This window comes from Calypte anna, chromosome Z (assembly GCF_003957555.1).
Source record: "Calypte anna isolate BGI_N300 chromosome Z, bCalAnn1_v1.p, whole genome shotgun sequence".
Taxonomy (NCBI): Eukaryota; Metazoa; Chordata; class Aves; order Apodiformes; family Trochilidae; genus Calypte; species Calypte anna.
The window spans coordinates 14,063,599-14,076,302 of NC_044274.1; the positions used below are offsets into that span (position 1 = coordinate 14,063,599).

Here is a 12,704-nt window from a genome sequence, read left to right on the forward strand (position 1 = left end):
TGTTCTTTTTCACTTCTTCTGGCTTAGACAAGTGTATGGTCCCTGCACCGCCTGATCAGCCCCAGATCGTGGTAGTTTCTGATTCAGAAGTTGCATTATCCTGGAAGCCTGGAGAGAGTGAAGGAAGTTCTCCCATCCAGTACTACATGGTGGAGTTTATCAGGCAAGTTTGCCCACGGAGTCTGAATTTCAGTGTCTGTGCAATATAGCAGGCTTTTCACCTACAATGCACTATTTAATTTACATATAGATTCTTCTCATGGTTTATTTACTTACTCTGTATAGTACAGAGTAAGAGTAGTAGTAGTACTTCAACAGTTTTCCTCTTGAAGTGTGTTGAATTGCCAGAAGTAATCTAATTTTCTATAAAATCACCAGTAAGTCATACCTTCTGATTGAAGAAAATACCATCTAGCTTGCTCTGTTTCCTCTGATAAAGGCCTGGCTGAGTGAAATTTTAAGTTCCTCCTGTCATCAAAGCCTGTCAAACCATACTGAGAAAAGAGTCTATGGCAGAGCAGTTTCCCTGGGCTGGAGTACCCTGGCCTGCTAAATAAGTAATTTGGTGATTGCAAACTCATTATGTTGGGCAGTTTTACCTGACGAAAGCCTTTTGGATCTTGAGCTTGCAGGACTTTGACTTTCCTTGTTATCCTAAGTTCTAATCAAGTTTACATGTAATGTTGGCTTTTCTATTTAGATTTTTTGGGGTGAGTGTTGGTGTGGTTTCCTTGATATTTTGGTTTTTTTGTTTGTTTGTTTGTTTTTCATATTGAACTCTCTAAAATTTGCAGAGATAGAACTGAACTGTGAAAAGTTGCTGATAAAGTTGATTTATAAGGTGCATATGAAAGTTCAGAAGAAGGTTATTGTATTCGAATGCATGAACAAGTATTCATTGTCAGTCAGTACCAGACTGTTCATGCAGTTGTGTTAGCTCATATCTGTTTATTTTTGTGTGCTTGACCCTGTGTTTGGCCTTACATTAAATGCAAAATTCAACATTTGAAAGTTTAATCCTTTGGGGGAATAGCTGGTTACAGGTTTTAGCTGAAGTTCCTGGATAAGGAGAGAGAATTGCTTTTTTAACTACTTTGAGATGTGAAGGTCAAAAAATCATTCTTCAGAAAAACATGTTCATTTTTAAGAAAGAATTGTTATTGTTAAAACAGAGAGAAAGGACTATTGGTTTTCAATGCTCAGTGTTTGTCTGCAACCTAAAATGTACTGATATAATGAAAAGAATTCCCAGGCTGAAAGCCTGCTTGTGAACTGCTGTTGCACTTTGTGTTTGAATCAGAATGCCCCATATTTAGTGAGAAGCCATCAAATGCTGATTGCACTGGGAGGCAGGACGTGAAGAAGAGGACAGGCTGAAGATACATTATATGAAAAATCTGCTATAGCATTGCCATGAAATTTCTCCAATACCTGTTTTTCAAATGTAGTCATAACCTGATCCCTTTTTTCTTCTCCCCATCTCTTGTCTCTCACGTGCTTGGTGAAGGGGGAAGGGATTTTGTTGAGTTCTGACTGACTTCTGTCATCTCTGAGCTTTTGCTGGAAAGTGGAGCCTGCAGGTTTATGTGCACTTCATCACAGCACCAGGAGCTTGCTAATGGAAGAAGGGGGCAAAATTGTCCTCATCTAACACACTGAAAGTGTACCCTCAAATGCTTCTGTTCAGCTGCAGAATGGAAACCTGCCTTCACTGTTTAGGTTTGAGGATACAAGTAATTGAAATTTTGAAGTTTCATTGTTTTTAGACTTAGGGAAAGAATTTGCTAACAGCACTGTGTTTTGATTATGCTGTTTAGTTTGAGATTTTAAGCTAAGCTTGAAGTGTGTTTGTTAATTTTGGGATTATGCTCTCTTAGACTTGGAGGCTTGGTTATATATTTGGAGAAACTTCAATGAGCCATAAGCCCTAGTGGCACTTAGAGGCAAAGATTTAACTTTAAGCTTCATTGTCTTTTGCTGTTTGTAGTTTTAATTACTATAAAGTGTATTAAAATGAGTTAGAATTGTCGACTTAAAACAATGTAAAAGCAAAATGAAAGACTGCAAATAAATTTAGAATTAAATCCTTTTATGTCAAAGAAATACAATATTATCCTGTGCTTTTGGAAAAATAATGGCTTTCTTATGCAAATCTGCAATGCCCCTTGGGTACAGCACAAATCTCTAAAAACTATGACTTTTAAAAATATTTCAGTTCCCTTAGGACTATATGACTTCAAATCTAAAAAAACATGTTGGGACACTGAGATGAGGGAATAACACTCTTTCCATTTGCTCAGCTGTGATAATGGAGTCTTGTCCATACAATACAGTATGCAATACAGTAATACAGTATTGCAATACAGTAATTGTGCACACACATTAGAATTTAATCAGAACCAGAGCTAAACTGCAGCCTGTCTCTGGTTATGGTCTGAATCTGGGCTTGAATTTAGGCATTTGCATGGAATTGCCTTGGGATCTGTTGGTTTGCTGTAGGCAGTAGAGAGTTGCAGGTGGTTTCATATGTTGGACAGGCTGGGGTAACACAGACTCTTGCTTGGGTCTTGACTCCCAAGAGGACACTGAGGAGCCTGCAGTTCCAACTTGGTTAAATGCTGAAAATGAAAAGGGATAATGTAGGTCTTGTTGCTCAGTGCACAGTTCATAGGGATTGTTTGGAGGAATGTGTTAAACCCAGAACAGTTAAAGGAATCTGTGGAAAATTGCAGAGTCAGTGTTAATAGTCTGTTGCTTTATGCTGGGAAGTATTTTATGATGAACAATATTCTAATGAAAGCAGACAATAGACAAACATAGTAGTCTGGGTGTTTTTTCTAAAGACACTATGAAAAAAATTATTCTCAAGATTATTTCTCAAGTCTGTCTTGGGTATCTTCACTGAAATGCTCCAAATACTGGGTTGTTTAGTATGTTGAATGCCTACGCAATCTTCTAAACTTGGGGACTAACTTATCCAGATTTTTATTTTCAGCAAGCTTCTACAGAATCACACATGTTTAGCAGAGTATCCCTTAAAAGGATAATCTGGTACACAGGTGGACTCAACAGCTTTCAGTAATAATCTTGACATATAGGGGAAATGTGTCAGTATCTCAGTAGTGACATGAAACTTCTGCTGCAATGACCTAGGTAGGTTCTCCCAATAAAAATTGGAAGATGTATCAGAATAGGGATGATAGGATAGAGCAGATTCAGCATGGTATTGAGGACACAATTCTTGATTAGTTGGAAGGCTTCCACTTGAAAAAAATAAGTTGTATCCCTGAATCCGTTCCATGGTGAAGTAGCTGTGCCTGGCCCTGCAATGTACCAGGCAGTCATATTTGTTATCGTTTGAAAAAAAACATGAAACAATAAATCTGATCAGGGAGACTCCTCCTAATAGCCAGAAAAAAATATCTTAAGTGCTGCTTTCCTGATTAATGCATGAAACAGATACATCTGCTGCAACATTTACTCTTTGTGAGAGCTAAATCCTTGGAAAGGTAATTATCAAAGAAAGATGAGTGGAAGGTGTAGAAATTAGAGAGGAAATTCTTAACAATACTAGACAGCATCAGAGTAATATTAAACAAACAAAATTAATTTGGAAAGTTTTCTACTTTTTCTTTCCTGAGAGTTGGACTGGCATATTGGTTGATATATTTTGTAGAAAGTAACCCAATAAAGCTATATTATTATATTTGCCAATACTAATATCCTGTAGTGAAGTATTTTCTGTATTGGGTATTTTCTGTAGTGAATAAGAATCTGTTGCACTTGTCACCATACTTGTTATTTGTAAAAATAAATAAAAAGTAGAGCTGAATTTTCCACTTGAAATGAGTACAAACATAGCACAAAAGAACAATCAAAACCTGTATAAAAAGTGGATTGTTATCAGGTTCTTCACCCTGTTAAATATTTTCCAGGTGATTTTATGAGGAAGTACAAGTGAGTGTAAAATTTCTGTTCTCTGCATCAGAAAAATTTCCACTTCTAAACTGAGTCAGTCCCCAGATTACAATGTAAAGTGGTGATACAAATGTTTTGGGACAGAATTCTGCTCTTGATTTCTATCTGTCCAGTCCTATTAACTTTATCCTCATGTTTGTGGTCTTAAAACCACTCTGACCCTGTCACTTGCCAGATTCTTACTGTATGGCGATTCTGTGTTGGAGATTCACAGCTGTGACTTCAAGAATGGAAAATGCCTGTGGAAGTGGTCTGATTTCTCCATGCAAAGATACATCATTTGAACCAGCCCTGTGAAGTCCTGGCTGAAGCCAGAGAGATCTTGGCTGGTCCAGGGAATGTAACTCCACAGAAAGGCAGGAAAAATAGCATCAGAATGAGCCCTTCCAGTGTAAAATTTGACACAAACTGAATTTTGCTGCAAAAAAGACCATAGATAGTTTTCAACAAAAGGTTACCAGCTTAGAAAACACAGAAGCAGGCTGGCCCTGGACACCATCACCATCTGAGTTTATTGTGTTCCTCTCCACATCTGTTTGCCATTTTTTCACCCTGTACCAATTTGTTCACACATGGAACGTTCTGGAGAAATAACAAAGGTTGGATGATAAATCTCCTTTTTCCCCTCCTTCAGCTGCAGATGCTTACATGTTTGCAGGCATTTCCTTTATTATTCACTTCTGCAGAAGAAAATCTTGTGAAGTTGAAGGCCTAGGCTAGGGTTTGTGTTATCTTCTGAATCTTCATAGGGTGCAATAGGTCTCCTCCTTGTATGTGTGTTCCCATTCAACCACAGGCATCAGCAGGATCTGTTGCAAAGAGACTGTGAGGCAGCTTTTGAGCTAATAGGAATTTCCTGGACTGGAATTAGAGAAAAAAGAGGGGGAAAAAAAAATGTGTGTACAGGAAAACTGAAAACACCACTAAGCAAGGATGTGAAAGGAAGCAAAAGTAACAGCTTTGGGCTGGAAAACGCTATGAATTTTCACTTTGGCCCAGCCTCAGGGGAGGGAAACAGTGAAGGAGCAGTCAAAATACCTGTGCTTCTTTCTACCAGGAAATGTTGATAGAGGGTGATTTAAGATGGTCTGTTAAGCTGTCATTGCATCTTGTGCATTTTTCTGATTTTATTTTTACTATTAACAAGACAATGAAATATTCACACCCTGTGTGCTACAGTGCACAGGATCCAGGCAGCTGGGAGCTGCTGCTTTGTTGCTGTGCTGGCCCTGCACAAAGCAATGAAACCCCACTGATCAGTAAGTGTTGTATTGACTGTTAAAAGAAAATGTACATTAACTCTGGCATTTCCTTCCAGCTGCAAATAAACAAATACAAAATGCCTGCCTTGTGCTATAATTTTCACTGTAAGACTGCTGGAAACATTTGCAGCTAGTCCTATGTAAACATTGCTAGATTCAGGGAGCACTTGGAGGTTATTTCCTGTAATAAATATTGCAGGAATGTCTTAGAAAAGAAAATGGGAATAATTTTCTCTGAAAGTAATTTCTGTCCCTCTTTTACTTTCATAGGCTTCAATTTAAAAAATTTTCAGTGACCTAGAGTTAAAGTTTACATTTTTGTTTTGCTTTTTAGTTGTTTGCTGTCTCATTCCATTCTCTCTTTGATAAGAGACCACTTTCAGAGAAAGTAGAAATTTTGTGAAAGCATTAGAATACCTTCTCGAAGTATTTGAAGCAGCCCTTCCCTTTCTGATGTTATTCTGCAGATGTACTTAAACATTTGAGACCAAACTGCCATGCTAGTAGTTGTACTGGTTTTAGATGGATTATAATAACAATAAAGAGTCTACTGATAGTTGACTTCCAGTATCAATCAATCAATCAATCAATCAAAAGTTAACTAGGCATTTTCCAGAGGCAGGCATGGAAATGTTGTTGCAAAATCCACATGCATAGTCCAGGTTATTGTTTGTGTGTTTTGTTTGGTGTGGGTGTTTGTTTGTTGTTTTTTTGTTGTTGTTTGGTTGTTTTTTGTTTTGATGTTGTTGTTGTTTTTAATCTGTAGAGAAGACTTTGGATCCAGGTTCTCCACTGTTCTCCACAAGCTTAACTTGATTGTCCTGGAAACCAGATACTGGATTCTCCTCTTGCTAATGCTTATGTATGTTTGAAGGAACTTGGTGGCACTGGAGCACAAACTCTTACAAATAAAGGTCTTTCCCTCTGTTACGAACTTCTGCTTTATACAGCCAATTGACCTACTTGAAAACTGTGAACCCCAAATCCATGAAAACAGATAAACAGAACTTGATCTGTCAAACTGTCCTCTAAACCTCTCAATGTTTATATGCAAAATCTGAATAGTGGTTTTGTATCACTACAGTTTTGATCTCACAGGCTTTGCAGCTTGGTAATGGTTTCACAGTCTGTCCCTTTAAGAGTGAAGGATTTCAGTGATGATTTAGCAGACTCATATCTCATTTATCTTGTGTATTTCCCAGGAAAGTTTAAAGGTAATTAATTTATACAGACAGCTTTAATTATTTATTATCTTGACTTCTTTTGATCCTGAAGGCCAGACCTTGACAGCAATTGGACAGTAATAAGAGAGCAGATCCAGATGGAGTCCATGGTTCTCAAGGGACTTCTCCCAAATACCAAGTATCAGTTTGCCATACGAGCTGCAAACTCCTTTGGATCCAGCCCTGCCAGTGCTCCGAGCGACGTGATCCGGACGTTCAGTGAGTAGAACCAAATTTTTGTGATTAAGGCTAGATAAAAATAAAGCGTGCCTGTAAACAAACTGCATGTAGGGCACTCCCAGTCTGATGCCTCTCACTCCTGTCCATGAAGCTTTCAGCATCTTGTGCAAGTCAAGACAGAAGCAAAGATGTGAAAAGCTCCAGGCAGAAGTGCTCTCATGTTCTTTCTCTGCTCTGGGGACCATTGTCAAGTATTCCTGGATTGCTATTTGCTGCCTTCTATGCTGTCTTCATGCAGAACTGATAAGTGAATATCACGAGGAGAAATGAAAGAGACAGGTTTCTCATTCTTTTTTTTTTTTTCCTTCCTGTTCTTTGAAAGAGAACTTTACATATTATGTTTATTATTAAACAACTCGGATAGACCAAAGAAATTCTAGACTGTATTCTGAGTACTAAGGCTGTGAAACTATTCACAGTCATAAAAATAGTGAAATAAACAAGTGAATATCCCTGTTTGATTAGAAGCTGCAAAGCAAGTGTTAGATGAAAATACATTCAAATATACCTGAATAATCACAACCTGGTAACAGATACATTCGCGTTTTTGTAGCAAGGTAGGCTATGCACAGTGCAATGAGGAGTAGGTCCTGTGCACATTTGATGGTCCTCCTTGGGATATAATCCTTTTCCAGTGGTAGTGTCTCTGTGGTCTGGTGCTATTGCTCCTTATCACCCCCAAAGTCATAGTTGTATGTGAGAATCCCAGATCAGCCAATGCCAAACCATGTTGCCAATTGTATAAATCATGTCTCTCACACAGCAAAAAATCCACACTTAGAGAATCAAAGAATCAGTAAGGTTGGAAAAAACCTCTAAGATCATCAATTCCAACCATCAAACGAACACCACCATGGCCACTAGACCATAGCCACTAGACCATGCCCTGAAATGGCATATCCATACATTTGAACATCTCCAGGGATGGTGACACGACTTCCCTGGGCAGCCTGTTCCAAAGGCTGACCACTCTTTCAGTGAAGAAATTCTTCCTAATATCCAATCTGAACCTTCTCTGGCATAATCTAGAGGCCATTTCCTCTCATCCTGTTACCTGGTGTGGGAGGGTAGAGGCAAACTCCCATCTCACTAAAACTTCCTTTCAGCAATGAGGTCTCCCCTCGGCTTTCTCTTTTGTAGACTAATCAAACCTCAGCTGCTCCTTATAAGACTTGTGCTCTGGACCCTTCACCAGCATGGCTGCTTTTCTCTGGCCATGATCCAGCATCTCAATGTCCTTCTTCTAGCAAGGGGCCCAAAACTAAGCACAGGATTCAAAGTGTGGCCTCACCAATGCTGAGTGCAGGGGCACTATCACTGCCCTAGACCTGCTGGCCACACTATTTCTGATACAAGCCAAGATGCTGTTGGCCTTCTTGGCCACCTGAGCACACTGCTGGCTCGTATTTAGCCAGCTGTCAACCATCATTCTCAGGTCTTTTCCTCTGGGCAGCTTTCCAGCCACTCTTCCCCAAGCCTGTGGTGTTGCTTGGGGTTGTTGTGACTGAAAATCAGGACTCAGCACTTGACCTGGTTGAATCTCATACATCTGACCTTGGCCCATCAATCCAGGCTGTCCAGGTCTGCCTGTAGAGCCTTTCTACCCTCATGCAGATCAGCACTCCTGTCCAGCTAAGTATCATCTGAGAGTGAGTGGAGGAAGCAGAGCCCCAGCTGGCAGACTATGAGGACTAACTGAGATATATCCTAAATGTGCCAAAGTATTTATTGTGTTTAAAAGGTTTCAGTACTTTTAAGTTCCAGTTTGGAAATCATTTTTAGGGGACAGAATACTATGCAAGAAAATGCCAGGGTATAATTTTAGCAGATTAATGAACTATTAAAATAAAGTAAAATCTGACTTTTTTTTTTTTCTTTTCTTACCTCCATGGTCAGTTGCAAATCATCTTTAATTAACTGGTAGAAAACAAGCTGCTGATATTTGGGTAGGACTGCGAGCTCTCCAGGTAGAATTTTCATGCTACAGAAATGTGGAGCACATCCCTAGTAATCCCCCAATTTTGCTGTCTAAGGATTTCTTTCTAAATACCCTCCTTAATATGGAATGCCATGCTTCCATTGACTCTCACACAGCAGTTTCCATTCTTTTTTTTCCACGTGTCCTAAATTCAATCCCTTGAGCAGTTTGCATGAAGGTTTTCAGGGCTGCTGAACTCATAAGTTTAATTTCTGCAGCATTTTTTTGGTTGTAAAAACCAGCATGCTCTGGGCTTTCTTGGCCCCTGGATCCTCAAGGGTCAGTTCCTGCTGCCTCAAACATCCTTTTGTGCTCCTCAGTATCCGGTTTATCTTTGGATGCAAGTGGCTGTATTCTTGGTCAGAAAAAGTAAATTGTTTAGACTCTGAAGACTGGAGTAGCCTTCATGCTGTGCTGATTGTTGTGGTGCTACAAGAAATGTACTTTGCCTTTGGAAGCCACCTGTTCTGCAGACCTGTGAAGGTGGTTCTAAAACATGGGGTTTTGTCAGTAGAACTTGGAGGGAAATTCACACCCAGTGTATATAAGCAGATTTCTGGAGAGGTTCATAGGGGTGGCGGTTTAACTCTCTGCACCTGGATCACACCTGAAAAGTGAATGTACTATGTGTGTTGCACTGCTCCCAGAATAGGCTCAAAAATGCTGTGCTGGTCCCTGTTAGGCACTTGGGTTTCTCAGTGGCTGAGAGGTTGCTCTCCCTGAACCAAGGGTGTGGCAATGCTTGGGGGAGACCCCCATGAGCACACAGAATTCCAGCAGCCTGGGGCCATGTCATGTCCATGATGTACTTAGGGCTTTGTTAGCAAACTCTGCATCCTTTAGCAAATGTGGTTCCTTTGCCAGGCTGCTCTTACTTTCCAAGATGATTTTTGCCAATGGGCTTTAAAACTACATATAGACACTACTTGTGAAAATTTGTGTTATTTTGTGTCCACATAACAAACAGCTTTTTGCAGAGCAAGGAGTGTTTTTCAAAGGGAGCAAAGGATATGTGCCTTTAAAAATAAGTTCAGTATCTTTCTGGAAGATATCAAAAATATAACTGAGTATAGCAGCTCTCACTTGGCTTTTGTGGTAATGTCTGTGTAAGAAACCAGTTTGATGTTAACCAGATACCCAAGTACATTTTGCATTGGTAAAAAAGCTAAACTTCTGTTGTGAAAAAAATCTCTCAGTTAAGGCCATGCATAGCCTGACTATTTATTTTCACACAAAACAGTAAAAATCCCTAAAGAGTGATGTAAACTGTTGACAAGTTTAATGTAACAAAAAAATGCACACTAAGCTTAAGGACAACCAACTAAAACTTACTCCTTATTCACATTATGTATCTGCAGGTACCCTCCCCCTTCTGGTAGCCAGAAAGCCAATGGTTACCTGGTCTGGCCCAGTTAATCATTGACTTCATCTGCTCAGGTGTAGACATTCAGTGGATTTGCAGTCCCCTAGGTCCTGTGGTTTTCAGCTGTCACTGCAGGAGGACACATGTATCCCATTTGTCTCCCAGACACTTGAGAGTCCTCTAGGGATGCTTCAGGTAACCTGAGGCATCTCAGATAGCACCAGGTGCCTGAATCTCTCCAAGTGCCAGCAGAGAAGGATGTCGGACAGTTGGCATGTCTAACAATGGGGCACTTTTGGTCTTTGGGGTGTGTGTTGGAGGCATGACTAACTTCATCATTAAAATGGTGCCTCCTCCCATGTGAACAGTGAAACATGCTGCAGATACTTGATGTTGTTTTCTGAGTGCCTGTATATTACTCAGAAATACCTGAAATATATTAGGAAGCTGGCAGAAGTCCAGCCTGTGGACTGTGTCTGTCTCCTTTGCATAAGGAGAAATATGTCTTAGTCCACATAATGCTGTGTTTGTGTCCTTCATGTGTTTGGATCTAAAAAAAAAATAAATTATAGCTTAATTGTTTAATATCATAGATCTTCATATCTGATTTGAAGCAATTGGTGCTTTTCTGCTGCTTATTTTGACTGAAAAAAACCCATCCAAGTATTGCCTCGAATGCACTGGACCTTTAATGTCTGTGTTGCATTGAGTAGAGTCTCTCACAGCTCTTGTAGAGAGGGTGAGATAGAGATGAGTCCTGCAGACACTGAGTCCATGCCACTTGAGGATGTTTTGTACTGGAGCTTTTCTCATTCTTACATCTAATTCTTTCATTTTGGTTTTAAATGGTGGCTGGCTCTGAAGTTCTCTTGACTACATTGTCTCAGTTCAGCATAGGAAACTGCTGTCTTTGCTAAAATGTTCTTCTGAAGGGTTGCTGACCATACCACCTAAAGTGACAGACCTCCCATACTCTGGCAAAGAGAACATTTGGCCTTGATTATAAGCAGTTATCCTCTTTCCTGGTAAAAACTGCATGCTTGGTTTATGTTACATAGCTCCATTTTCTGTGAGGAAAGAGAGGGCAGGTTTCCCCAAGGGCTCTAATTTATTTGTGATTTGGTTTCTTCTTTCTTTTCTTTTTTTTTTTTAATAGATGGAAATTATGTAATAAATCAATTTTTGTTGCCTTTCTTAATTACAGAGGTATGTTTCAGGTATTTCACTTAAATGTTTGTTGGGTTTGAGCTGTATCAAACCTTTCAATGGTTCATGGATAATTTACTTAAAAAAATATTTCACATATTAAGTTTAGTAACAACAAAATAAACTGTCCTGAAGAATCAAACAAACTGTCATCACCTGCATTGCTTAAATACCCTTCATTGCCTGGGGAAACAGATGGGGTTTGCACTGTGCCTGGAAGGTCACAAGCCTTGGGCTTTTCCAGACCAACAGAGGAAGCTTCTTCTGTTAAAAATACCCTCCTGCTTCTCTCCACAGAAAATGTGACACAAGTGGCTGCTCCATCTGGGTACATCCCTTCCTCTAGTCCTGGCTGTCACTGCCAGGCTCATACTGAGCAAGGCACTGGCACAGGTGCTTAAATATTCTGCACAGTGCTTGGAAGTACCCTCTGAGGCCCAGTCACAGGAAAAGGACTGTACCTTGGCCCCAGACTTTGATGTAAATGATGGTAATGTGTCTGGGACATAACAGATGGAGCTTTTCCACAGAACTCTTTCCCACAGACCTGCAATGGCTTTACAAAGGCAGCCCTCATGTTTATAGAGACAAGGACAAAAAGCAAGAGACAGGCCAAGAGGTATGCAGTGTCTCACTGTGAGTCACTGACAAGAATAAAACCCAGATTAAAATGCCCCTGATGTCTTTTGGACTTAGACCTGCATGAAGGTGATTAGTCTGTCAGCACTTCATTTAATCAGTGTCAGTTGGCTACCTCTTACGCTCTCCCGTGTCTCCTGATCAGCCTACTGATGGCCACCTAATCAGCAAAACAGAAATTTATGTGGCTTTCTGTTTGTTTTGAGAAAGATTTCTTTGGTACAACTTAATCCCTGATTCTTTGGAAAGAATCTGTCAAAAGTTCATGACCCCCCACAGGTTTCCCAATTAGTTATAAAACAGGATTATAGGACCTAGTAAAGGGTCTTAAATGGGCTTCATCTCCTTGTACACTGAAACAAAGATTTAAAGAAATTATAGGATGCTTATTATTTCTCTAGTCTTTGTTTTGGTATTTGCAGTGTACCTCTTTGGTTTATTGTCCTTGATTTGCTACCTGCTATGAGATGAGGTCTCTACCAAAGCTACACAGTGCTCTCAAGAGAAGGGCTGACATGGGGATTTCTCTTCAAAAGTCATGATAGTTTGTCTGCTTTCTGTTGTTTTGCAGTTTTGTTGTATCACATCAGATGTGGGTGTTGTGTCACATCCAGGGAAGAAGCACCAAGTACAAGACAGAGCATGGTGACTGAGAAGCCAGTGGGCTGCTAGGTGGTCTCATGATTTGTGTGTGTACTGACCTGTATAAATTCAAGTATAGCTAGAAAAGAGTGCATTTCTCTCTCATTGATCCCAGGTGCATTATGCATTACCAAATACTGGTCAAAGATTAGCAAGTGGAAAAATGTAGCATG

The 12,704-nt window shown here is 39.9% G+C and overlaps 1 protein-coding gene across 1 annotated transcript in view; it reads left to right on the forward strand.

Moving 5' to 3' along the window:
- The window catches only part of EGFLAM (EGF like, fibronectin type III and laminin G domains), a 72,906-nt gene that overhangs the window by 26,472 nt on the left and 33,730 nt on the right, over positions 1–12,704 (forward strand). Inside the window, exons 6-7 of the mRNA XM_030467949.1 lie at positions 28–163; positions 6,516–6,682. Coding sequence (XP_030323809.1) covers positions 28–163; positions 6,516–6,682 — 303 coding nt within the window. The remainder of the gene's footprint in view (positions 1–27; positions 164–6,515; positions 6,683–12,704) is intronic.